Consider the following 23,405-nt stretch of genomic DNA (forward strand, 5'->3'; position numbering starts at 1 on the left):
CTATGACTCATGTGGGACTATACCTTTATTGCTGGGTCAGAGCACTTTGATTGGGTATTGTGTAGGCTATTCATTACATGTTTATTTTTATTTATTTTTTCTAATGGAGGTTTGTATTTTTTTTTTATCATGTAACTTATTTAATTTACGTTTTGCAAAATAAGACCTTCAAGACTTTGTTGATTATTGGATTCTTCTGTATGTCTATACATTTAGTCATTCAACTATAGCTATTCATGTAGTTTAGCCTAGATCAAAAAATTTGTTCTAATCATTAATCATTGTGTGCTAAATACCTCAATAAAGAATTATTGAATTGAATTGAATTGAATTGATGTTCATCAACTGTGACTCATTGTGGGAGATTACAATTAAACACTGTATTTAACTTAACAATCTAGTTGACATAGCATAGCTTTTCCATTTTGATTTAATTCGTTTTCAATTTTAAACCGAACAATTCCTCAATCAGAAATTGAAAAATTGTTCTCATCCATAGGATATCTAAACTTCACCTGTTTGTTCAACCAAGCCAGTTCCTTCAGTTGAGGGTTACTGCCTTGATATGTGAACAGTATAACGTACACTTTATAATGAGAAATGAACAATTAATTATATGATAGACTTATATAGTAATATTCAAAATTGTAATATTCTCGATCATATTCTAAGTTTTATTATTCAGATACTTATTCCTACAAGGCTACTTTATAGGTATTTTCCATAGGATCATCAAGAAAGGGTTCTTTCTTTCATTGAATGGATACAATATTGAATAAAGTTGATTCTGTGCTAGTAATATCATGGAAACTAGACACTTTCATTTTTTCTCCATTATTTTCTTTTCCACCGTAAAAAATGCATGTATTTTGTCTCTAATTTAAAAAAAAATATTTTGAGAAGCAAAGGCTCTACTCACTCTCTTTAATGGACACTTTCCTGAAATGTTGCAATGCTCAAATACACTTTCCTTAATTATCATGCCAAATTTCTGAACTATTTCGCAGACCTTCATTTCAATATCGATAACATTGTTGTAACGCCCATTTGTTCCTTTGTTTGCTGCTACCACTCTCACCTATCAAAACAAGATCAGCATTCAATTGTAATGTAAATAAAACAGAGTTTTCTATAAATATGTTCCATAGTTTGAGAGGTCGAGAATTGTACACGCATTAATTTAATGTCAATTCCTATGCGACGATGTTGTATCCTTTATCTATTACTGTATATTATTGTAGACTATAGTTGATATTTAAGAGTACAATAATATGCAGCGACGAAGATCAATATTTCATAGATCAATATGCAATAATACAGGCTACAGCCATTAATTCAGCGCCTAGAATCGTCGCTCATGAATTGGACTTTTAGCCAAGTAGCTGAATCAAGTACCCTTCACCAACCGAGGTTCCAACCCTTATTATAGCCTATTCACCAGGTATATTTGGCGAGAAAAGCTCCCAACTGAGTTTTCTGAGCAAAGATTATGGAATATGGACATCTTCGATACAAAGAGTTTACCTTCTAGACTGAGAGCTTTCCATAGAATTCCCCAATAACATCAAATTGTCTGTTCCTTTCCCAGTTGTCTGCAATTTCAGCCAACAGTCTCAATTCCATCGGACAGAAAAATTATTTGTAAATTTATTGTACATTGTGTGTAGCCTGTGGCATGCAAATTCTTCTTTCAAACAGGGATTAGGCTATTGCCTGTTCCGACTCAGATTCAGCTTGTAATTAGAATAAATAAAATAATGATAAATGTATGAATTAGTAACATTGATACAATATGATCCAATAACAACATCATAAGCACCAATACAATCTACTGTTGAAATTTTATAATAAGTAATAATCATTGCCACCTTTTTCGTGGCCTGCCTATGTCATGCAAATTTTATTTTGGAAACAGCGGTAATTCAACCTCCGATTGGCCATAAACTTAAATAGAATCATAATGTAGAAGAGTATTTTTTCACTAAAAGTTACTTCCACTTGTGATTATTGACGGAGTGGTTTAAGGCATTTTTCACATCATCGGACCAACCGACTAAACCCTCTTCATAAAATGCTGCCGCCAAATGAGCTCAAGTTGGCTATGACGTAGTTTTGGAGCTCCTCATCAGTTTGGAAGCTCTGCATTCAAAGTCACGTCGTGAATTTGGGGGAAATGTACAAGTTGCTAGTGGCCAAGTCAGGTTTGGGTGTCCGAAAAAAAAACATTTTTTTGATTCGCTGAAGAAGCCGTTTGGTTGCAGTGTGTAGTGTGAGGCCAAGTTGTCATGGAACACAACGATTCCGGAAGTCATTTCAATCAACGTATTTGATTTTCCGACACCATTCACGCACAACTAACAACATCACTCATAATTTTTCCTGGTTGAACTTGAATCATTTGTTATATTTATGCTGAACTATTGCCTTGTGCTTGCAAAAACGCTACGTACGTAGCACTTGGCGGAAGGCTCAAGTAAGGCGGCCATGTTTATGGGTCTATAATCCGACTTCAATTTGACGATCTGGCTGCACTGATCTCTCAGAGCTCTTTATTGGAACGACAGGCTGTCCAGATCTGTTAAAATCGCCACCCTACCACTTATTATACCACCCTACCCTCCTACCACTTATCTGTATCTTATGTCTTATGATATGTCATCGGAGGTTGAAAAAAAATACCCTCGTATGTCAGTTTTTCATCAACATTATCTCTTTATCATTAACATTGTCTGTTTTATCAATATAGACTTGTTTAAGCATTGGAAAGATTATTTTTCACTTTGTTTGAAAATGAAATGTGTTTTTCAGTTACCTTCAAGTTATCATCTGCGTCCGCTCCTAAATCTATACGCCCACTGTATACAAAATGTGTTCGATTCAATTTACTCACTTTCATTGGGATGAGAGCATCTATTTTACCTCTCTTATCACAATGAGATACATGGTGGAAGTTGAGGTCATATGGTCCCTGTGGATCAGATACGAAAAAATTAATTTTGAAGAATCAAGACGTAGTGCATACCTGGCTAAAAACTTTTTACACATTCGACCCCGAATGCTGTGCAAGCACAATATCAACTAGACCAGGGATCATTCCATTACCACTTTCTCAGGGCCGGTTTCCGAGTTCTGGATTTAGCTAAAATCTGGACTTAAAACAGCTGCAGTCAGAAAACTGGCTTTCTGAAATGGGGCGTAGTCGTAGTTTTTATGATAATCTTTATTTTCTCATTTCTATAATAATTGGAAACGTTTTTCCTTGACGGAATGGAACATTCCTAAATAATTCAAAATAGCTTGAACTTGTTTACACTATTTTCTTTTCATTTCATTCTGTGTTCAATTTTCAAGTTTTTCGAAATTGAATTTAAACGTGGACTACGACTACGCACTGTTTCGGAAAGTCAATTTTCTGACTCCAACTGAATCACGAGCTCGGAAAACGGCCCTAAAGGTTTTTGTTTTGAGATTTCCTATTATACATTTTTGTTCACTGAATTCTTTTCAATGAGAGCAACACAGGTTTCATATCTACTTACCGCTATCTCCTCCCAGAGAGCAGAACCCCCATTGACTACAAAGCACAAAATAACTGAGTTTCTGATTAGAGCAAGCATTGTTCCTGGTCAGTCCTATCACCAATGTAACATGTGAAATGATATAACATTATCTACGTTAAGTCACCTGGAATAAATAGGCTAATAATAAAGATCATACGTAGATAATGCTACAAGTATTTCTGAAATACGTGACCACAGTAATAATTAGAAGGATATCCTTTATATATTTATCATTTTGATCGTAGTAATATCAGAATATCCTATTCAGAAATGATTTATTGGAAGGATAAAATTCAATGGTTGATATCAAACAGCAGTAAATTGGTTTTCTCACGAGAATACCACAGATTCTTTAGATAACATACTATTATTTCATGTTACTGTTCTCATTAAACTGAGCCAAATAATCTTCAATTTCTACTTTGCTTTTCTATCAACCCTTCATTTCTGATATTGATAATAATAATAAATTTTATTTCCATCAATAAACAAATTTATTTATTTATGGAGACAACAGGTTACCCCTAATGTGTCTCCTTCACAAATACAACAATACAAGATTATTATACAATGAGCAATGTAACTTACATTTGCAATATTGTTAAAGAAACTATAGATATACAAGAGGAGGGAAAAATAGATATATTCAAAAAAATTATCATAAAACAGAATATAGAAATGAAACGATTCTAAAATTGGAATAAAAATGTTACAAAGAATGAATAAAACTAGCAAATGAATGTCAGTGAAGCAACAAAATGAGTAAGAAGTACGAGTACACAGTGCAATAGATACACACCTATATATAGCAATAAATAATCGATAACACGACTGAGCATGGATATCTCACAAAAGACTGTTTAATATTCTATAAAGCCAGAGAGCCAGAAGATGTCCAGTTGGCCAGAGAAACAATTTAAAAGTCTTTGAGTTCTATTGACCGGAGAATTATAGTGACTCACAGTTCTGGAACGGGGCACAACAAAAAGAGAAAGTGGAGCGATGTGATATGGTTGATATTTATAAATATTGACATTTGAAAGCAAATATGGGGAATCTCTTCTATTATTTAATAAGCTATGAAGGAAAATTAAAGACTTAGCATCTCGTCTTGTTTTTAATGATTTCATTTGGAACATATTTCTCAGAGTATCAGAGGGAAAGTCAAACGGACAATTGAAATTGAATTTCCTGAAGTAAATGTATTTAAAAAATATCTTAAAAAAAAAAAACGCTCCAAAAGTAGTATTTGATCATTACAATAAGGTTTCCAAATTTCAGACGCATACTCAAGAATACTTCTGACAAAAGATTTATACAGAAATATGATGGGTGAGACATCATTGAAAGGTGAACATGTTCTCAGGATAAACCCCATCTGCTGATTGGCTCTACTAAACAAAAAGGTCTATATGTTTATTAAATGTGAAATCAGAGCTGTAAATCACACCCAGATTCTTAAAAGATTCTACCTCCTCCAACGGTATACCATCAATACTGTAGATACATCTATGTGGAGCTACCTGCCGGGAAAATGATAAAGTTTTGAATTTAGCTATATTTATTCTAAGGCCATTATTCATACACCATACACGTAGTTCATCAACATCCATTTGAAGGATAAGGCAGTCATCAGGGCTCAAAATCGCTTTGTACAAATTCACATCATCCACATATATCAGACAGGATGAGCCATCAAAGACAGCAGGGAGATCGTTAATGAATAGAAGGAAGAGAAGTGGTCCAAGGTTAGAACCCTGAGGTACCCCAGATGTACAGTTGAAAGTTCTAGACTTGAAATTATGTACTATAACATACTGTACTCTTGAATGCAAATAGCTTTCAACAAGATTTGCCAGGCTTGTACAGAAACCAATTAACTTTAGTTTTTTAACTAATATTCTGTGATTGATTGAATCAAATGCCTTCGAGAGATCTGTATAAACAACATCAACCCGCCCCCCACCGTCAAGAATTCTGGATACCTCATTGCTGAACTCCATTAGATTAGTCACCATAGAACGGCCTAGCAGAAATTCATGTTGCTAGTCCGCGATGACTCCCTTCACCTGCCTGTATATAACTGCATGCAAAATTCTTTCAAAAACTTTGGAAAAGCAATTTAAAATTGATATTGGCCTATAATTACTTATACCGGTTCTTTTACCTGACTTGAAGATAGGAGTAATTCTAGCAATCTTCCATCTAGAAGGAAATTGGCCAGTCCAAATCGATAAATTGAAAATGGATTGCAATGGACTAAGGAGTACCTCTGCACAACCCTTCACAATAAAAGTAGGCATCAAGTCAGGGCCCTCAGAACAGCTAGATTTAAGATCTCGTCAATGGAGATAGAATCAATACCAACACCTAATATCAAGCTCCCAGACATCTCCAGCTCATTCTCATGCATATCAGAGGCGGCGTGTGTATCAACCTCATAAACTGACTCAAAATATTTTGCAAACCTATCTACAACCGCAGAACCGCAGTAGGACTCCCCATTCAGCAACATCGTCGACTCCACAAACTACGTCTCTCTCTTCTGGAATTCACATAATTCCTAAAGTTTTTTATACTTCCATTTAAGCCTGACTGAATAATTGATGTCGAATAGTTTTCATGAGACTCGATAGAAAGATACTTTTATAACATTTTTATTATTTTGGGGCGCATTACTATCCCTAATTGGGATTGTAGTATGTCACAAAACCAAAAAATGTTAGTCTCAAATTCCCTGTCAAACTCCTCAAAAAAGCAAAAACCTCAATAATTACTGAAGATGGGTCGATAACCAATCACAATAATCGTGTTTCAGATGGACTCATTGATTCGTTGGTCCCAGCTGCCTAAAAAGCAGTCGTTAAGTCATGTCAGAGGCCCTGAAATTAGACAGTTGCGACCTGAAACTCTGACAACAGACCTGTGCCAGCCAGGTCACACGATTTTAAAAAGTAAAATTTTCGTGATTTGGAGGTTTTCCCATAGTCTCCAGTATGTTCTCTAACTGATTTCGAGGTTGGTTCTCCGAGACAATCAGCCGTATTGGCTGAGAATTTTTCGTAATTTTTTGTTTTTTGCAGCTTCAATGTAATAAGATTACCAATCACTGAATTTCCAAAGCCCTTTTCCTTTCTATAAATTTTCTCTGCACCTTCGTTGATTATCTGGTATATTTATCTTCTATGTTACCTTATTTTTTTAGTGAACACCTATATACTGGTTGAATCTGGATTGAGGGAGTTCATCATATTATACTGGTCCTTGGTCTCTCGATTCAAGGGGTACGTGACAGGGTGTAATCCCGTCTACTTGTCACCTCGACATTTTGAGAACAGGCGACTGCTTATCCCCTAGCCAAATTATATCGCTACCGTCAACTTGTCCCCCGGCAGCATGTCACCTACTGGAATGACAGGTTCCATCCTGTCGGGATCACCTTGCTCGCTTGCGTCAAGTGGTCACCCCGTCAGCATAAATAGCAGGTGATATCCTATCATAATAATTAATGTCCAATCATATTTTATCATATATCCATCGATTAGGAAGTCATTCCCATATAAAGCCAGAGAATTTCCGCCTCATAATTTTATAATATTGTTTCCGTTTTTCAAAAAAAAGATCCATATAAATGCTGTGGCTCAATTCAAGACATTCATAATGGTTTATTTTTATTCATACTTTTTTCAATGTAATATAATCTTAATTATCCAGCTCATTTCCCAAGCTTGAGCTTGCTCTTTTGGGAAAGTAGTTCCTATAAAGATGCGTACAGATATACGCGCCGCGAACATGAGCAATTCACTTTAAATCAGCTGATGCCAAGCTTTTTATATCGGTATCTTACCGTTTCTGTTAAAATACAGATATAATCAGATGATTAAAAGTGAATTGCTCATGTTCGCGGTGCGTATATCTGTACGCACCTTTAATATTTCATTGTGTAGAATAATTTCATTATTGCATTGTATATTTTATAGTTTATTGCTTTCTTTTGTAATGATTTGTCTTGTAGCTAGTTACATGGGTCTTGAGAAGCTGAAGATTTCAAGAAATCTATCCTCTTAACATAGTTGAAGCCACTTTTCAATCAAAATGGAATGGATTTGAATTTCAGACAAAGAAGCTTGAAAAGAATAAAATACCCCACAATTCTAGTCTGATTGAATGTTTTTTCTTGTATCTCCAGTTAGTTGATGACAAGTTAGTAGAATCAATAGTCCCAAGTAGTGCCAAGTTGCATACCCCTTTCAAACTTTGAGACTGAATGAAAACATTAGTCTTTGCAACTTTTTTGCATGGCTCTCACTGGAATCTTAGGTGACGTGACAACCTGTCGTTGCCGCGCGTAACACCTGCTCACTCCGTCAACTAGTCCCCCAATCATCATGTCACCTCCTTAGAGAGGGGACAAGTTGTCGGCGTCAACCGGTCGCCTCCAAGAGCCGGGTTTAAAAGGGGACATGTTGACGGGGTGTCAAGTTGTCGGGGTGACGCCAAGACATCTAGTACCCCCTGGTCGAATCTCATCCTCTGAAATCCTTCACGTTGATGTGATTCACAAAGAGGATTTAAAGCCATTCCCAAAAGATTGATTGATTGATTGATTGAGTACTTTATATATGTAGATTACAATATATACACTGGCTTATACACTTATATACAATAGCTTACAATACAGCAAAATTATGGATGAATTTATAAAATATAAATTAAGAAAATAATTATTGAGCTGTATAAGATATGAAAAACAGCAAGTTGAATAACTATAGATGAAATAGATAATATTGTTATGCATCTACATAAATTGGCGGAGCTTTGGACATATCAATGTTCATTCTTTGGGAAGAATATTCGAAGTATCCTTCCCCACTAACTCTCTACCAAAAGATGTGGTTTTTGAAGGGGTGATTCTTGAACTGCTGTGAATAAATGTATTTACTGAAATCCTATACTATTAAACCAGCAAATTCTGTTTGTATGTTTTTATCTTGGTTTATATGTCTGTATGTCACGGGATCTCAAAAACGGCTCTAACGATTCTCACGAGATTTGGAATAAAGTAGGTTTATGATAATTATGGAAATTCGATTACACTAGGTCTCAACTCTGGGATAACTCGCTGAAGGACATTAGAAGGATGAATTCGTCCTTGTAAAAACAGCTGGGAATTTTGTCGTCTGTCGATACCGTAATGAAGGGAGTGAACAAGTGCATATATGGGATCATTCAGCTGATCTCACGAGAAGAAAAATTCAGAAAGAGAAACTTATTTTCGTTTATTTCTCTTTTTTTAGAAAACATGTTTACTTCAGAAAGTCCAAAATAATAACTAGATGCTGTTAGTATAGAATAGTACATAGTATATTAACAAATATTGTAGCAAACATAGTAAATCATTCTAAATCGAATTCGTAGTATATCTATTTGTAATTGATGTGATTGTTTTTTTAAGTGTGAAGAAATTTTTATTTTGATGAGTAATAGTAGCTTAACCTAGATATTGATTTGGACTGTAGTATAAATTTGAAAAGGAACAGTTTAGGGCATAAGCCTGTTGTGCCTCCTCATATAACTGTAAAAATAATTGTATGACTGAGAAAATGAATAAATAAATATAAACTATAAATTCAATCTTTCGTTACAAATTTTCTATGCTTTTAACTGCAGAGCACAGCTCGGTCCCCCGATATTATGTTTTTATCTTGGTTCATATGTATGGGATCTCGGATCACGGGATCTCGAAAACGGCTCTAACGAATCTCACGAAATTTGGAACATAATAGATTTATGATATAAAAATTCGATCGCACTAGGTCTCATCCCTGGAAAAACTCGCTAAAGGACTTAAAAAGGATAAATCATCCTTGAAAAAAAGCTGACAATTTCGTTGTTAGTCGATAATGGAAGATGCGAGTGCATGAGTGGGAGTGAGATCTCAATTCCCACTGGGAAAATATTATGAATATAATTCCTCCTCACATTATAGCCTACAATACGTTCTTGGAAAATCCAGTTGCACTTTGTAAGGTACTGAGGAGGAATTATATTCATAATATTTTCCTTGATTTGGTTTATGATGGAGGACTCCTTTCTCCCCAATTCAAGGTATTTCCGCTTTCCGCTAACTCTCTGTGTTTTACTGATAATGATGTGGAAGATGCTGTTGATAGCAATCAATTTGGATTTTCGTTCAATTATGAGGAAACCAAATCAATAACAAAAATATACCTAGCTATTCTGAGAAACTCAAGTCACAACTTGTCAGTTATCAAATATTGAAAGTCCTACCCTGAATCATACGAATTCCTGAAAGACGAATAATGTTCGGTATTTCCAAAGTTCGTTTTGAGTAATGAATCCGTTCAATCAATGTATGGCCGAATTTATTGTCATGTGTTTCAATTGAGTCAGCTGATGTTTTAAACTAGAATTAATTTTAGTTCAACTTTATTAATGAAAGCAACCATAAGGAGCAGGGAAGTACCTGAAACATTATTGATTGAGAACTAAACAGAACTAATCAATTCAGATCAATAAACTTTATTGTGAAATTATTGGTTAACATGTACTGCTGATGTATTCAGTGACACTTATTACTGCATAGTATGATTGAATTTTGACAAGGTAAAATTCTTCTGAGATTGGGGTATTTTCGGAGTAATAAATCCGTAGGCTCTGGTACAGGATATAAGCTCTTTTCTATTGTATTGATGGATTTTTATAATTGACGCATCCACTCTGTACTCGCCGTAAGGAAGAGCAGGTAAGTTTTGAAAATTGTAAACCGACATCCAATTTTTCATCTCGCATTTGACCTGTTCCAAACGAAATGGTAAGAGAAATGAGTTGAAACAAAAGCATTTCATAATCACACAAAAATAAAATCTTAAAGTAAGGCAATATAAAGGAATTCAAGCAGTGAATCCGCTCAGCTAGAGTTCTTCGAATTGACAGTTACATACCACTTTTTAAAAACATTGTTCTCCTATCTTTGTGCACTGCTATTATAACGTGGACCTCACTATAGTCGAATAACAAAGTTGAGTAGTCAACATTTGCAACAAGGGCCTGGACCTCGACTCAACCTTATTTATGATAAGAAGATGCAACCATCAAAATGTTATATTTTATAACCCCTTAAATTCAACTAGCCGCCTCATTGGTCAATGACTAGCAAGTGACATCCTTAAGCTGCTTGCATCCTATTGGTAGTGAGCTGTAAAGGTGAAATGGCGACCAACCAATCACACAGCTCCTTGGTTCGTGGACTACTGACTCAGCTACTCGGCCACTCCTTCATAATTCATGTTATTGTGCACCTGATTCAGAAATAAGAATGCAGTAAAATTGTTTCTTATCTTTAGAAAATAGTCTGAACTAAGAAAGAGAGAGCTTAGAGAAATACTTGTTACATATTTATAATTACACATTAATTATAAATATGTAACCAGAATTTATCGAAACTCTCAGCACCACTTCCATATGAACCTGTGAATCGAATCCAAACTTTTCTATTTCAGACTTCCTTGTAATGATAAAACATAATTTGATCCCATTCCTTTTGTTGAATTACTCCACAATAACATGAATGATGTAGGAGTAGCTGAGTAGCTGAGTCAGAAGTCAGTAGTCCACACCTCCAAAACCAAGGAGCTGACTGATTGGACAATGGGCTTAATGGTCCCCATTCCACTTTCACAGCTCACTACCAATAGTATGCAAGCAGAAACAGAATCCTTAATAAAGACGAAGGAGTGAGACAATTGTGTTGTCCAACAAACTTGACCTGTGAAAAGGTTCAAAGAGTACGTATTCAAATTTCATGCTGAATTATCTACAACTTGATCAATAACTTTTTAAAGTTATTGTAGAACATACAAACAGACGGACAACGACTTTGGCCTCAAGTAAGTCAAAAGTGAGAACATGCTAACGCTCGTTCACGAAGTTAAAGAAAGGTACTAGTTACTTCTATAATAATTGTCAATTTATATTTGTTTTGCCAATGTACTCTAAACTTTGCCAATGTAGTTTGTAAATCATACTTTGCCAATGAATTGTAGCAAATATGGTTGATAGTGGCAGAGATAAAATATTGTATTATTCTACTTTCCTCTCTGTTAGTGAGCAGAGAGTTGTCTGACAAGCACTTACCTTGACACTATCATCCACGTCAACACCAGAGTCCACAAAACCGCTGTACACGAAATGTGTTCGATTGAATTTGTTTGCTTTCATCGGCCGCAAAGCTTCAACCGACCCATTCTTCTCGCAATAACTCACGTGACTGAAACGCACTTCATACGGCCCCTGTTCAACAATTTCACATAAATGAAGTCATTTGTCTAATTCTATGAGAGTCATTTATCATAATGTATGATATGTATGTATTCCTTTTGAATTCGAGCCCCCTAAAGACTTTGGAATTTGATTAGCGGGAGGGGGGTTTTCTTGGATTTTTGGGCCTCTTTTTCGGGCTTATTTGGAAAGGGGTTATAACCTGAAAACTTCCCCTTCGCTACGCCACTAGATATTACGGGGATGTTTCACAGAGACAAGTAGTGTTTTTGAATGATATTAGTGTCACAGAGACAAGTTTCATAGGAGCAAGTACTTCTATAAATGGCAGTCTCACAGGAACAAGTTCCCAAAGAGACAAGCAGTTTCATAGAGACAAGTCTCCGTCCAAACTAGTAGCGCTATAAATGGCAGTCTCACAGAAGCAAGTTCTCACACAGACAAGGTGTCTCACAGAAAGTACTTCACTGTCCTTGAAAAGAATGTTCGTGGGGAATTGATTCTCCTTGAAGCCTATTATTTTTAGTATTCGTTTTTGAAGCTTATAGAGAGGTTCAACATGTATAAAATTCGTAGCTCCCCAGATAATAATGACATATCTTGAAATTGATTGCACCGGAGAAAAATAAACAGTTTTTAAAGTCTCATAGTTGAGGATTTCACGGAGTTGATAGAATTTGTAGAGAAGCTTCCTGATCCGGTTAATTGATAGATTGATGTGCTTGTCTCATTTAAATTTGTTGTCCACTATTGTACCTAAATATTTATTTTAATTGACTTGTTGAATTGAAGGGCAATCACACGGGTTGTTGGTGCTTCCACAGTGATGTACAATTATTGAAGAATCCGGTGGTCTCGTCTGCTCCATCAGAGAAAATGCTAAAAATTTCGTTTTTGTTGCATTTACTGTAAGCAAATTTTCTCTCAACCATTTATCGACTTTCATCAATTCTTCCTGTGCCAGATTAAACACTTCCTCCCAGGTGTTTCCTTCAAATAGTATACAAGTATCATCAGCTAAAGCTATGACTCTCTCTCTTATCATAATTGAACATAGCTCATTTGCATATGCCAAATACAGAATTGACCCAAGAACTGTTCCTTGGGGAATCCAAATCTTCATCCATTCCTTTGAACTGAGATGTTCTTCAACCTTGACTTTCTGACGCCGGTCACAGAGGTATGATTTAAACCATTCTAGAGGAACTCATCTAATTCCCATGGATTCTAATTTCTTCAGCAGCAAACTGTGATTAACAGTCTCAAAAGCTTTTGCTAAGTCCAGGAACACTGCTGCACATCTTTTGTTATTTTCTGGCTCATCTATGACAATTCTAATACCACATCCTCTGTACTCATCCCCTCACGAAAGCCAAATCGATTCCTAGATAGTGAGTTGTTTTTCCCATGTAATTCACAAGACGTTTGTTTACAAGTTTTTCCAAAATCTTAGAAATATTGCTTATAAGAGAAATAGGCCTATAATTGGTGGCATTTGTTTTGTCGCCTCCTTTATGTAATGGTCTAACACATGTCTCTTCATAGCTTTTGGAAAAATTCCTTTCGACAGACTTGAATTAAATATGTGAATTAATGGTTTTACAATTACATTTTTTATCGACTTCAATGTTCTATTATAGATTCCATCAAGTCCTGGAGCACTGTCATTTCGCAAACTACTAATAGCTTCAAGAAGCTCATCTTCAGTTACTGAGTGAATCTAGATGGAGTGTAGAGTTCTTGTAACAGGTTCATATTGTGATATGATTTGGTCTAGTGGTTTTCTCAAGGAATTTATTATTGTCTCCGCCATCTCTTCACCTACATTTGTGAAAAAGTTATTCATGTGGTTGAGCACAGTTTCTGGATTTTCTTTTAGATTGAAAATCCTATCATCTATTTTAATAGCATTCAATTTCATTTTTGTTCTGGATTTAGAGTCAGTAGCATCTCTGATTACTTTCCACATTTTTTTATTATCCTTTCCAGCTTCATACAATTCCTCTCTATAGTATTGGTCCTTTGTTTCATGAATCGAAGCTGTGAGTGTATTCCTTTACCGACGATAAAAGTTGGTTGAGTTAATGTTGTTTGGGTCTTCCTTTCTTCTTTTGTTGAGTAGATTTCTGGTTCTTATTGCTGCTACTATACCTATTCTTCAAGCTATTAATGCCTATTCTCTTGTTTATTTCCTGTGTTCCAGTTTCATTTGCACTATTTCTCGAAATATGTTGCACTCCTAGAATTGTGGTGGAATGATCGGCTATTGTTGATTCATAGATGATTGGAAAAATATTATCTCTGGAGTTGGTAGCAATGTGATCTATGCATGAAGCAGTTTCTGTTGTAGTTCTGGTTGCTTGCTTAATACAGAGTCTGAGCCCATGCTCGCTTAGAAGAACGCAGTAGTCATTCAATTGATGATGTGGCCGAATTTGAAGGGTGTTAATATTCATGTCTCCTGCACATATGGCTTGTCCTCTTAATTCATTCAGGATCGATTCTAAGTCACTCAGGAAATCTGAAATATCATTGAAGGACGGTGATCTGTATATTGCAAGGATGTTCCACTTTTTGTCTGCTGCATCCAACCGAATATGTAGAACATTTGCTTGGTTAATCCGTAGCTCAACACATTGTACATTTATACTATCTTTAACATAAACAACTACACCATCATTTTGTAATGGATTTATGGTGGAAAATACATCATATCCTCGAATGGACTGGAGTACAAATTCAGTCCTAATCCAGCATTCAGTTAGAATAATAACATCAAAAGAAAAATTAATGTCGCACAATTGAATCATCAGCTTATCAAATTTTTTTCTGATACTCCTTATATTGAGACAGAAGATGCTCAAATCACAAGAACTCAATTCTGCACAAAGTTGTTGACTGTTGTTGATCACTTCATCATTTATTTCTTTAAAATAATCAAGATCCTCGAAGCTGATCAAATTTGATAAGTTGTTGTTACTCATTATTTGAACTCTCATTAATCCTTTCCATGTTTTTCTCATTCCATCTTAAGAGAAACTCTCCACTAACATCCTTTAGTTTTCGAATTAGGGTCAGCACTAAATCTTCTTGCCCTGTTGTGATATATCTGAAGGTTTGTGTGTGTCTGCTCATTGCTACTATTACATGTTGTGTGCTGTTATATATTCCAAGTTGTTTTTATTGTTTCTTATCAGAACTAAATTCTTGTGAGATAAGCCCTGTGCTTCATGGATTGTATGTACTTTAATTGAAGGATGAAGTTTTAATTGCAGCTGTTCCAGCACTGTTTTCGTCTCGAGCTGAGTGAATGTAAGGATCAGAGTGTTGGGTTCAAGTGGTCCAATTTCTCCATTTGTTATTGATAAGGAACAGGACCTCATTTTTTGTACCAATGTCCTGGTAGTAGCTGGAAAGGATGTAGCAGACGTCTATTGGACACCTTCTAGTTACTGTTTGATGGATTCTTTTCTTACAGAGAGATGAAATGTGTGACCATACAGCTGTTAATTTACTCCTCTCTATGTAAGGTATATGGTTTGAATCTCCTTGCAGAATAATCTCAGAAGGACCAGCGAGAGATGAGACAAATCCCACGAAGCCGCCTGCATGCATTAATACTGCTTCATCTATGAATACACATTTGTAATGAATTTTTAACAAGATGAAAACGAATAAATTGAGCTATTATCTACGTTCCGTAAATAAACAGTAGGTAAGCTATTGTATTCATCTTGACTCAGCGTTTTCTTCTTGATTAAATGAGCAAAATGTGTCCCAAATATTTGGGGGAGCAAAGGGGTGCCGGGGGGAAGAATTTGAAAGGACTGGAGGTTTTCCCGGTGCCTCCAGTGTTGTATGCAACAGTTTTGGTGTTCAGTTTTCACATCATAGTTTTGGCTGAGAATTTTTCACAATTGGGAAAACTTCAAATTTTTGATGAAAACTCAATTTCCCGGGTCGCCATTTGAATTTGGTCGAAATCGAACTATGGATATAGGCTTATCTCCGGGAGCTGAACAAAAAAGCTTGTAATGAATTTTCTGTGCGAGGCTTATCTAAATGTGTCGAAAAAATTTGGGGTACTCTAGAGGTGCCAGGTAGGTAAAATTTTCGTGTTTTGGAGGTTTTTCCATAGCCTCCAGTGTGTTCTCTAACTGATTTTGAGGTGGGTTCTACGAGACAATCAGCCGTATTGGCTGTGAATTTTTCGTAATTTTTTGTCTTTTGCAGCTTTAATATAATAAGATTATGTATAGCTTTGTCAATAAACTCCTCTGATTGCAATTCATTGGCAATTAGAGAAATTATTATTGTTCCTGGGTAAGGAACATATCTAAATATCATATTAAAACTTTGTTTAGTGTTATTTCCGGCTCTTATCAACCCTTCGAAATCCAAAATTCATCAGTCATATCTCGAATACGTATTCTCTGAGTGTTAATCTTTGGTGAAAACAGAAATTTTAAACTTAACCTCACTTTGGACTATTTATGTGCCAAAATCAAGGAATTGAAGAAGTCTTGGGCAATTGCCTGTTTCTCTTTCCAAATATCGTGTTTGTGACTGTTCTAATAAATAAATAAATAATAAATAAATAAATAAATAAATAAATAAATAAATAAATAAATAAATAAATAAATAAATAAATAAATAAATAAATAAAAATAAATAAATAAATAAATAAATAAATAATAAATAAATAAATAAATAAATAAATAATAAATAAATAATAAATAAATAAATAAATAAATAAATAAATAAATAAATAAATAAATAAATAAAATATTTTGAACTGAATAGTTTATTCTGGTTTGGCGATTGTTTTGATCGCTTGGCCTATTTTAAGAATAAAATATGATTCATATATCATCATAATGGAGAACTTACCGCTATTCCTTCCCAAAGTGCAGCAACGTTTATGACTGAAGAGCACAAAAAAAGGGAACATTTCATAAGGATAGTCATTGTATACCCGAATAATTTATGATACTATATTACAGCTAAACAATTTACTGTCAAGAATCTTGTCAATCGGCATGTAAAGAATTCTGGAAAGAATAGAAATTATTGTTATTAATGAAATAAAAACACATAGATGTTGTCAGTTTTCTACACTTTAATTTGTAGAAAACAACATCTATGTGTTTTTATTTCATCATGGAACGTTTCTACAACATCGACCACAACTCAGTTGAAGTTTTATTGTTATTAATTACATGTGATAATATTATTCATGTAGAGTATTTCTTGAAATTTGCAATAAAAAACAGGATATCCTTATTTGAAACATAAATAGAAATCTCATAAACCATGTGATTCTATATAATGAATAATTTCGCTTAAAATTAGAAAAAGAAATACGGAAACATTAGAACCGCTAAAACAACTGGAACAAGTCTATATTTTATTTGAATTTGATAAAAATCTTTATTCATTCAGCTCTATTTGTATCGCCTACTTCCGCCATTTGTGAAATGATTAAATCAGTTTCGTTATATATGCATCTAATTTCAAGTTTTCTATACGTTTCAAGGTCCCCTGAGTACAAAAACATTATTTGTGTGTGTGTGTGTGTGTGTGTGTGTGTGTGTGTGTGTGTGTGTGTGTGTGTGTGTGTGTCTGTGAACACAGACCATTTAGCTCCATTCCTAATCAACTGATTGACTTGAAATTTTTAACTTAGGGTCCTCATACCATGAGGATCCGACAATAAGAAATTCAATGATATTCAATTCAGGATGGCGGAAAAAATGGCGGATAGTTACTAAAAAACCATATTTTTTACGGTTACTTCGAAAACGGCCCTAACAATTTTCTTCAAATTTATACCATGGATATAATAATAGAATAGCCATTTATCATCCCTCTTAACTGACATGAGTATCATTTCTGGGAAAATTGCAGGAGCTCCGTAATATTCTTGAGAAAAATAACGGATAATTACTAGAGAAAACATGTTTTTCACGGTTTTATCGAAAATGGCTTTAACGATATTCTTCAAATTCATACCATGGATAGCTATTTATAAGCACTATCAACTGACATGAGTCTCAATTCTGGGAGAACTGCAGGAGCTCCATAATATTCTTTAGAAAAATGGCAGATAATTACTACAAAAACCACGTTTTTCTCGAAAATTACTTGACCGATTTTTTTCAACTCCATACACTGTACAGTTATTTATCAGCTCTATCAACTGGCATTAGTCTCCTTCCTGGGAAACTGATGGGGGGTCCACCTCATCCTTGAGAAATGCACTTTGTAACCTCCTTCTCGTGCATGAGCTAGGTAGGTAAAGCAGTTTATAAAAAGAACACATAGTCAAGATATTTCATCTGTAGAAGAGCTGTTTTGACGACTTTTAAGAGAATCATCAAATTTCACAATTTACACAAAGGAAAATGTACTCTGAGAACAATTACATATATATATGAAATTACTATATATATATATATATGAAAGCGAAATGGCACTCACTCACTGACTGACTGACTCACTCACTCACTCGCAGAACTAAAAATCTACCGGACCAAAAACGTTCAAATCTAGGTATGTTCAGTTGGCCCTTTAGAGGCGCACTAAGAAATCTTTTGCGATATTTCAACTCTAAGGGTGGTTTTTCAGGGTTTAAAGTTCGTCTTTTAGCATGTATATTATTCTTATCCCAATATCTTGAAATTATAATTGAAATGTCCATCCCATATGTTAATATAGAACTATAATCTAGAGAGAGTAACTCTTCGAAATAGTTGTTCTGGTAACTAAATTAAAAATTTTGTCAGGTTGGCATTAAGTTGAAGATTGAAATGCAATTTATCCAGGACCTCCTAAATACCAATTTATCCAGTACCTCCTAAATACCTATTTAGGAGGTCCTGATTTATCGCGGAAAAATTTATTGAGTACTGCTACTTCAATCAGAGCTATTCCTGGGAATATTATATTACTAGCCGTCAGGCTCGCTTCGCTCGCCATATCCGTTTAACCAGACGTTTAGTCTGGACCCCCGACTGGATCGTCCTAACATATGATAAAAATATGACATAACATTTCAAATTTGGTAGGTGTGTTCAGTTGGCCCTTTAGAGGCGCAATAAGAACGGATTTGGAAAAATTTCCAAAGATACGCCCAAAATCTGCGTTTTTTCAGCTTTATCGAGAACAAATAAACATAAAATGTTCAAATTCACTACAGAAGCTCAGCTGGGGTGCAATAATGTTGTGTTAGAAGGAATTTGAAATAACGCCAAAGATACGCCCAAAATAAGCGGTTTCTCAGCTTTTCTGCGTTTCCTCACGTTTTTCAATAATTGATGGAATTATATTTAAAAAAATTCAGTACACAGGTTTAGCTGAGGTGGAAGAATTTTGTTCGCCAAAGATACGCCGATATAGTAACAGGTGTTTTTCGAGATCAAATTGACATAATACGTTCAAATTCGGTACAGAGGCTCCGCTGAGGTCTACATGCAGGCGAGCGAAGCGAGCCCGCTGATCTCATTTTGGACAATCCAGTCGGGGGTCCAAAAATCGGTACAGAGGTTCCGCGGAGGTCTACATGCAGGCGAGCGAAGCTAGCCCGCTGATCTCATTTTTGGACGATCCAGTCGGGGGTCCAAAATTATTGAAATTGAAACCCATCCACACCAACACACTGATAAAAGCGGATAACAGATTCGTAAGCTCTAAAGAAATGGCTTACAAAGAAACCGCGGTATCCGGAGAAGTTCCTCTTCTATTGATCGTTTTAGTTCCATATCATTATTGAATTTATGGTTATAAACTTTCTCCTTCAAGTAACCCCATAAAAAGAAGTCACAAACAATTAAATCTGGTCGGGGTGACCAATCTAGAAAATCACTTCCACGACCAATCCGACGGCCATGAAGTTTGTCATTTAGTAATAATTGCTTAACATGATTTGCGAAATGCGGTTGAGCACCATCTTGTTGGAAGATTGCTTGATCCATTTCTGGTACCATCAAATGAGCCAATACTACTGCAACGTAGTAAAAAAAAAGATAATAACTCATGAAAGTAGTAAGCGAATTGGAAAAATTTTCAATATGCCGCCATTTTGTTTCTACGAAGGTTAGGGAGCTGAAATTTTCCCAGAATATTTTCAGAACCTACTTTATAAACTGTGTAAAATTCAAAAAACTTCGGTGCAATAATGGGCACGTAATATGAAATTAAACGTGTAAACCTCTTTGTGGGACATCCGGCACAGTAGTCTGATCGTAGTTTCAAATATGTTGCCGCCAATCGTCATTATGTTACTCCCCTAAATTATTCTCGTTTAAGAATGAGGCTTTCAGTTCAATGAGCAAGGAAAGTTGTGTGAGTGTACCACACCAGATTTTTCAACAATGTATAAATATAATTAATTAACAGAATATTCCATTTCAATCATGAAAATTTATTCTTTAATCATTGAGAAATAATTACATTCTCTTGAAGAATAAAATATAATTGACTATTTCAAATAGATAATATTACATTAGATTCACCGGTATCAGCTATCCTATAAAAGGCAGTGGCAAGGCAAATAATCGGCAACGCTGTTCTCCTATCTTTCTCCACTGTCATTATAACGTGGACCTCAATATAGAAAATTTAATTCAATTTGTTGTGCTTACAAAACATCTATGAATGCTTCAGTTCAAAATACACAATTTAAATCCAAGATAATTTGTTTTTCATAACAGAAACATGGACTGGTTCAGAATCACCCATCTAATAAGCTAGATTTTCACTTATTTATTTTATTTATTTATTCAATTATCCAGAATTACACAACTTACGGAAAAGTACCACAGGCTAAAACGCCCAAAACGGTTCCAATTCTAATTTATACAACAGTCCAAATGTAGTTAGGTTATGTATCTCTTCAAAATTCTTCAATTTACAATTAAAAACACATAATTCATCATACACTTATCATTTTTAAATTAAAAAAAGTTTTAAATTAATTACAAATAGTTGTAACTTAAAATTCCAAACTTTGAAAAAACGATTAAATTTTGAGACCGAAAAGACACAACACACTATTTAGAACTTATCACAGATTACAATAATTTATTGAATATGACTTATCCAGTGGGCGTGCCTGGTACGCTGAAAATATTTTTTCGCCACACTTGGATGTAATGAGCTGGTTTACGTGCGTCATATGGAGGCCGAAAGTGATTGTTTTCCGACCAGGCCGGTAAAACTTTACAGCCCTAGGGCTGTAAAATGACCTTGAATAACAGCTGATCGTGTCCGATCTCACAAAAATCATGGAGAGATAATCTCATAATGACTGTAATAATCTATATAATTATGTATCGTGAATCGCGGTATTATGTCTATAATAATATATTTTATAAATTACTGTTTCATAATTTAATATTTATTATTGTGTTTTTGATATCAAACAATAGAATACGATGATATATCCATAGCCTCAACAATATAATGTTGGCTACATTGTCCATTGTCAGAAAGGTACGTATCGCAAGTCTTTAAAAGTGAAGAATCGAATTTGAAATCAAAGTACAATAATTGTATCGATATTTAAAAGTGAGGTAGAGTAATAATTGTTTCTTTTTTATTATCGAATTCCACTTCTTAATGCAATACAATCTACAATAATAATAGGAAAATACAGCAGAGATCTAAAGTTTAAGGTAAGCCTACTGGTGAAACTCAGCCTTGACTAAAAAATTCCTAGTAATTTTTCCGTAATTCATTATTAAAACTTTTAGATAATTTTTCTTCAATATCAAACCATATAGAGAAAACATTAGGCCCACTCAAGATTGAATCTTCGAATGTTTTCTCTATGATTTAACTATTTTCAGAGCAATATTTTGTTGTGAAAATGCCGGCAAACCGGCTTAAATTTTGCCGCTATAGGCTACACTATATTATAGTAGCCTACATACGTTACCTGACTTACAGGCCAGTTCGATCTAAAGGAGCAATGGCCGAGAGTGTAAAGGCGTGTACTCAAAAGCTCTAAGCTCAGTGAATTACAAACATGATCTAGGTTCGAACCTCGGTCAGTGACATTTTTTTTTGTCGATGAATTTCGACTTTTATTAGCTATTTTTTATATTAGTTACCGTAATTTAAATTTCAATCAATTTTTTAGATATATTTTGAGACAAAACTGTGAAATATGCAATTATATTAATTTTTTAATCACATTATTTCACAATAGTAATGAAAATTCTATTCATCCATCTATCCATGAGATATTGCACCAGGCGCAAAGCGCGAGCTATAAAAATTCAAACAATTATTCGAAATATTAATAGTATAAAAATATTGTCACTATTGTAAATCATTAATTAGTAATATTGAAATTAATTGACAGTGAAAGTTGTCATAACCAAGATTCAAACTATCAAAATAGGCTGTTTGAATTTTATTTATTTTTAATTTCTCATATATTGGAAGTTTTTTCTTGGTGTGGCGAAAAATAGCGTTCGCACCATGGGCAAAAATGTATTTCCGGCTCTCAATCTTTTCTAGTCCTCGGCCTACGGCCTCGGACTTAAAAACCGATTTCGAGCCGGAAATATCTCATTTTCGGCCCTAGGTGCGAAATATACTATTTCCTACAGTTACGTTGAAAAGTGGCCATTGCTGCACTGATTACAGAACGCAAAGAATCACTTTTCCGCTCTAGTGCGGGAAAAATTTTTCTGCACTCCAGATTTGCAACATGGCAACGCAAAATACTTAGTAGGTTATATGGAGCAACAGTGCAGCAAAATCAAAATGAAGTTGGTAACAGTGACTGGGCTGCTATAGTGAGCAGAGGTGCAACGAAGCACAACGCGCTAATTATTAGTATTAGATATTATAACCAAGGACAACATTTTTATTCAATTTGACAATAAATTAAGGTTTTTATCAATAATAAAATTACACAGAAAAACATTTGATGCATTTCAGGCAATTTTTACCCATAATTACCCACTTTTCATATTCAATGGTAACTGTAGGAAAAACTTAATGTGAAATACGTGTGCAAAGTTCCTCTGCTGCACTCAACAAACCATTCCTTACGGTGCTTACCGTAAACGTTTTCTTTCGGTGCAGCAAACTGTCACTTTGCGCACTAGTTGCACAAATAACTATTCCCATGAGTTGTAAAGGGACTATTTCAAGTCAATGGCGACGGCTGAGTGAGAATAAATTGTACCATATAGATGGATTCCCACATATTAGTGTACTTTTTCCACGAGTAATTTTCATCGATTCTTAGGTCCATGATTCAACGAGACTTCTAAGTGAGTAAATCTTCTCATCTTTATAGGCTTAAACTGTCTAAATAAGTAGGCATAAATTAGGTAAAAGCAGCTTTCAAAATCATTATATTAGTTCTGTGAGCTACATCTGTACAGCGATCGATCACACTTAAGCCTGGTTTTCATTAGTAGAGTTAGTGTTAGAGTTCCCTGGGCAAGTACTAACTATCTTGTGAACTCTCTCAATGAAAGCGTTCATGGTAGAGTACTAGTTTTTAGTAGAGTAGGGTGGGATAGC

The 23,405-nt window shown here is 34.8% G+C and overlaps 1 protein-coding gene across 1 annotated transcript in view; it reads right to left on the minus strand.

The window, feature by feature from the left end:
- LOC120353080 overlaps positions 1–23,405 on the minus strand; it is a 48,149-nt gene that overhangs the window by 5,987 nt on the left and 18,757 nt on the right. Inside the window, exons 2-5 of the mRNA XM_039435638.1 lie at positions 16,752–16,786; positions 11,718–11,873; positions 2,813–2,968; positions 920–1,078 (exon numbers count right to left, since the gene is read on the minus strand). Coding sequence (XP_039291572.1) covers positions 920–1,078; positions 2,813–2,968; positions 11,718–11,801 — 399 coding nt within the window. The 5' untranslated portion in view covers positions 11,802–11,873; positions 16,752–16,786. The remainder of the gene's footprint in view (positions 1–919; positions 1,079–2,812; positions 2,969–11,717; positions 11,874–16,751; positions 16,787–23,405) is intronic.

Source organism: Nilaparvata lugens, chromosome 9 (genome assembly GCF_014356525.2).
Source record: "Nilaparvata lugens isolate BPH chromosome 9, ASM1435652v1, whole genome shotgun sequence".
Lineage (NCBI taxonomy): Eukaryota > Metazoa > Arthropoda > Insecta > Hemiptera > Delphacidae > Nilaparvata > Nilaparvata lugens.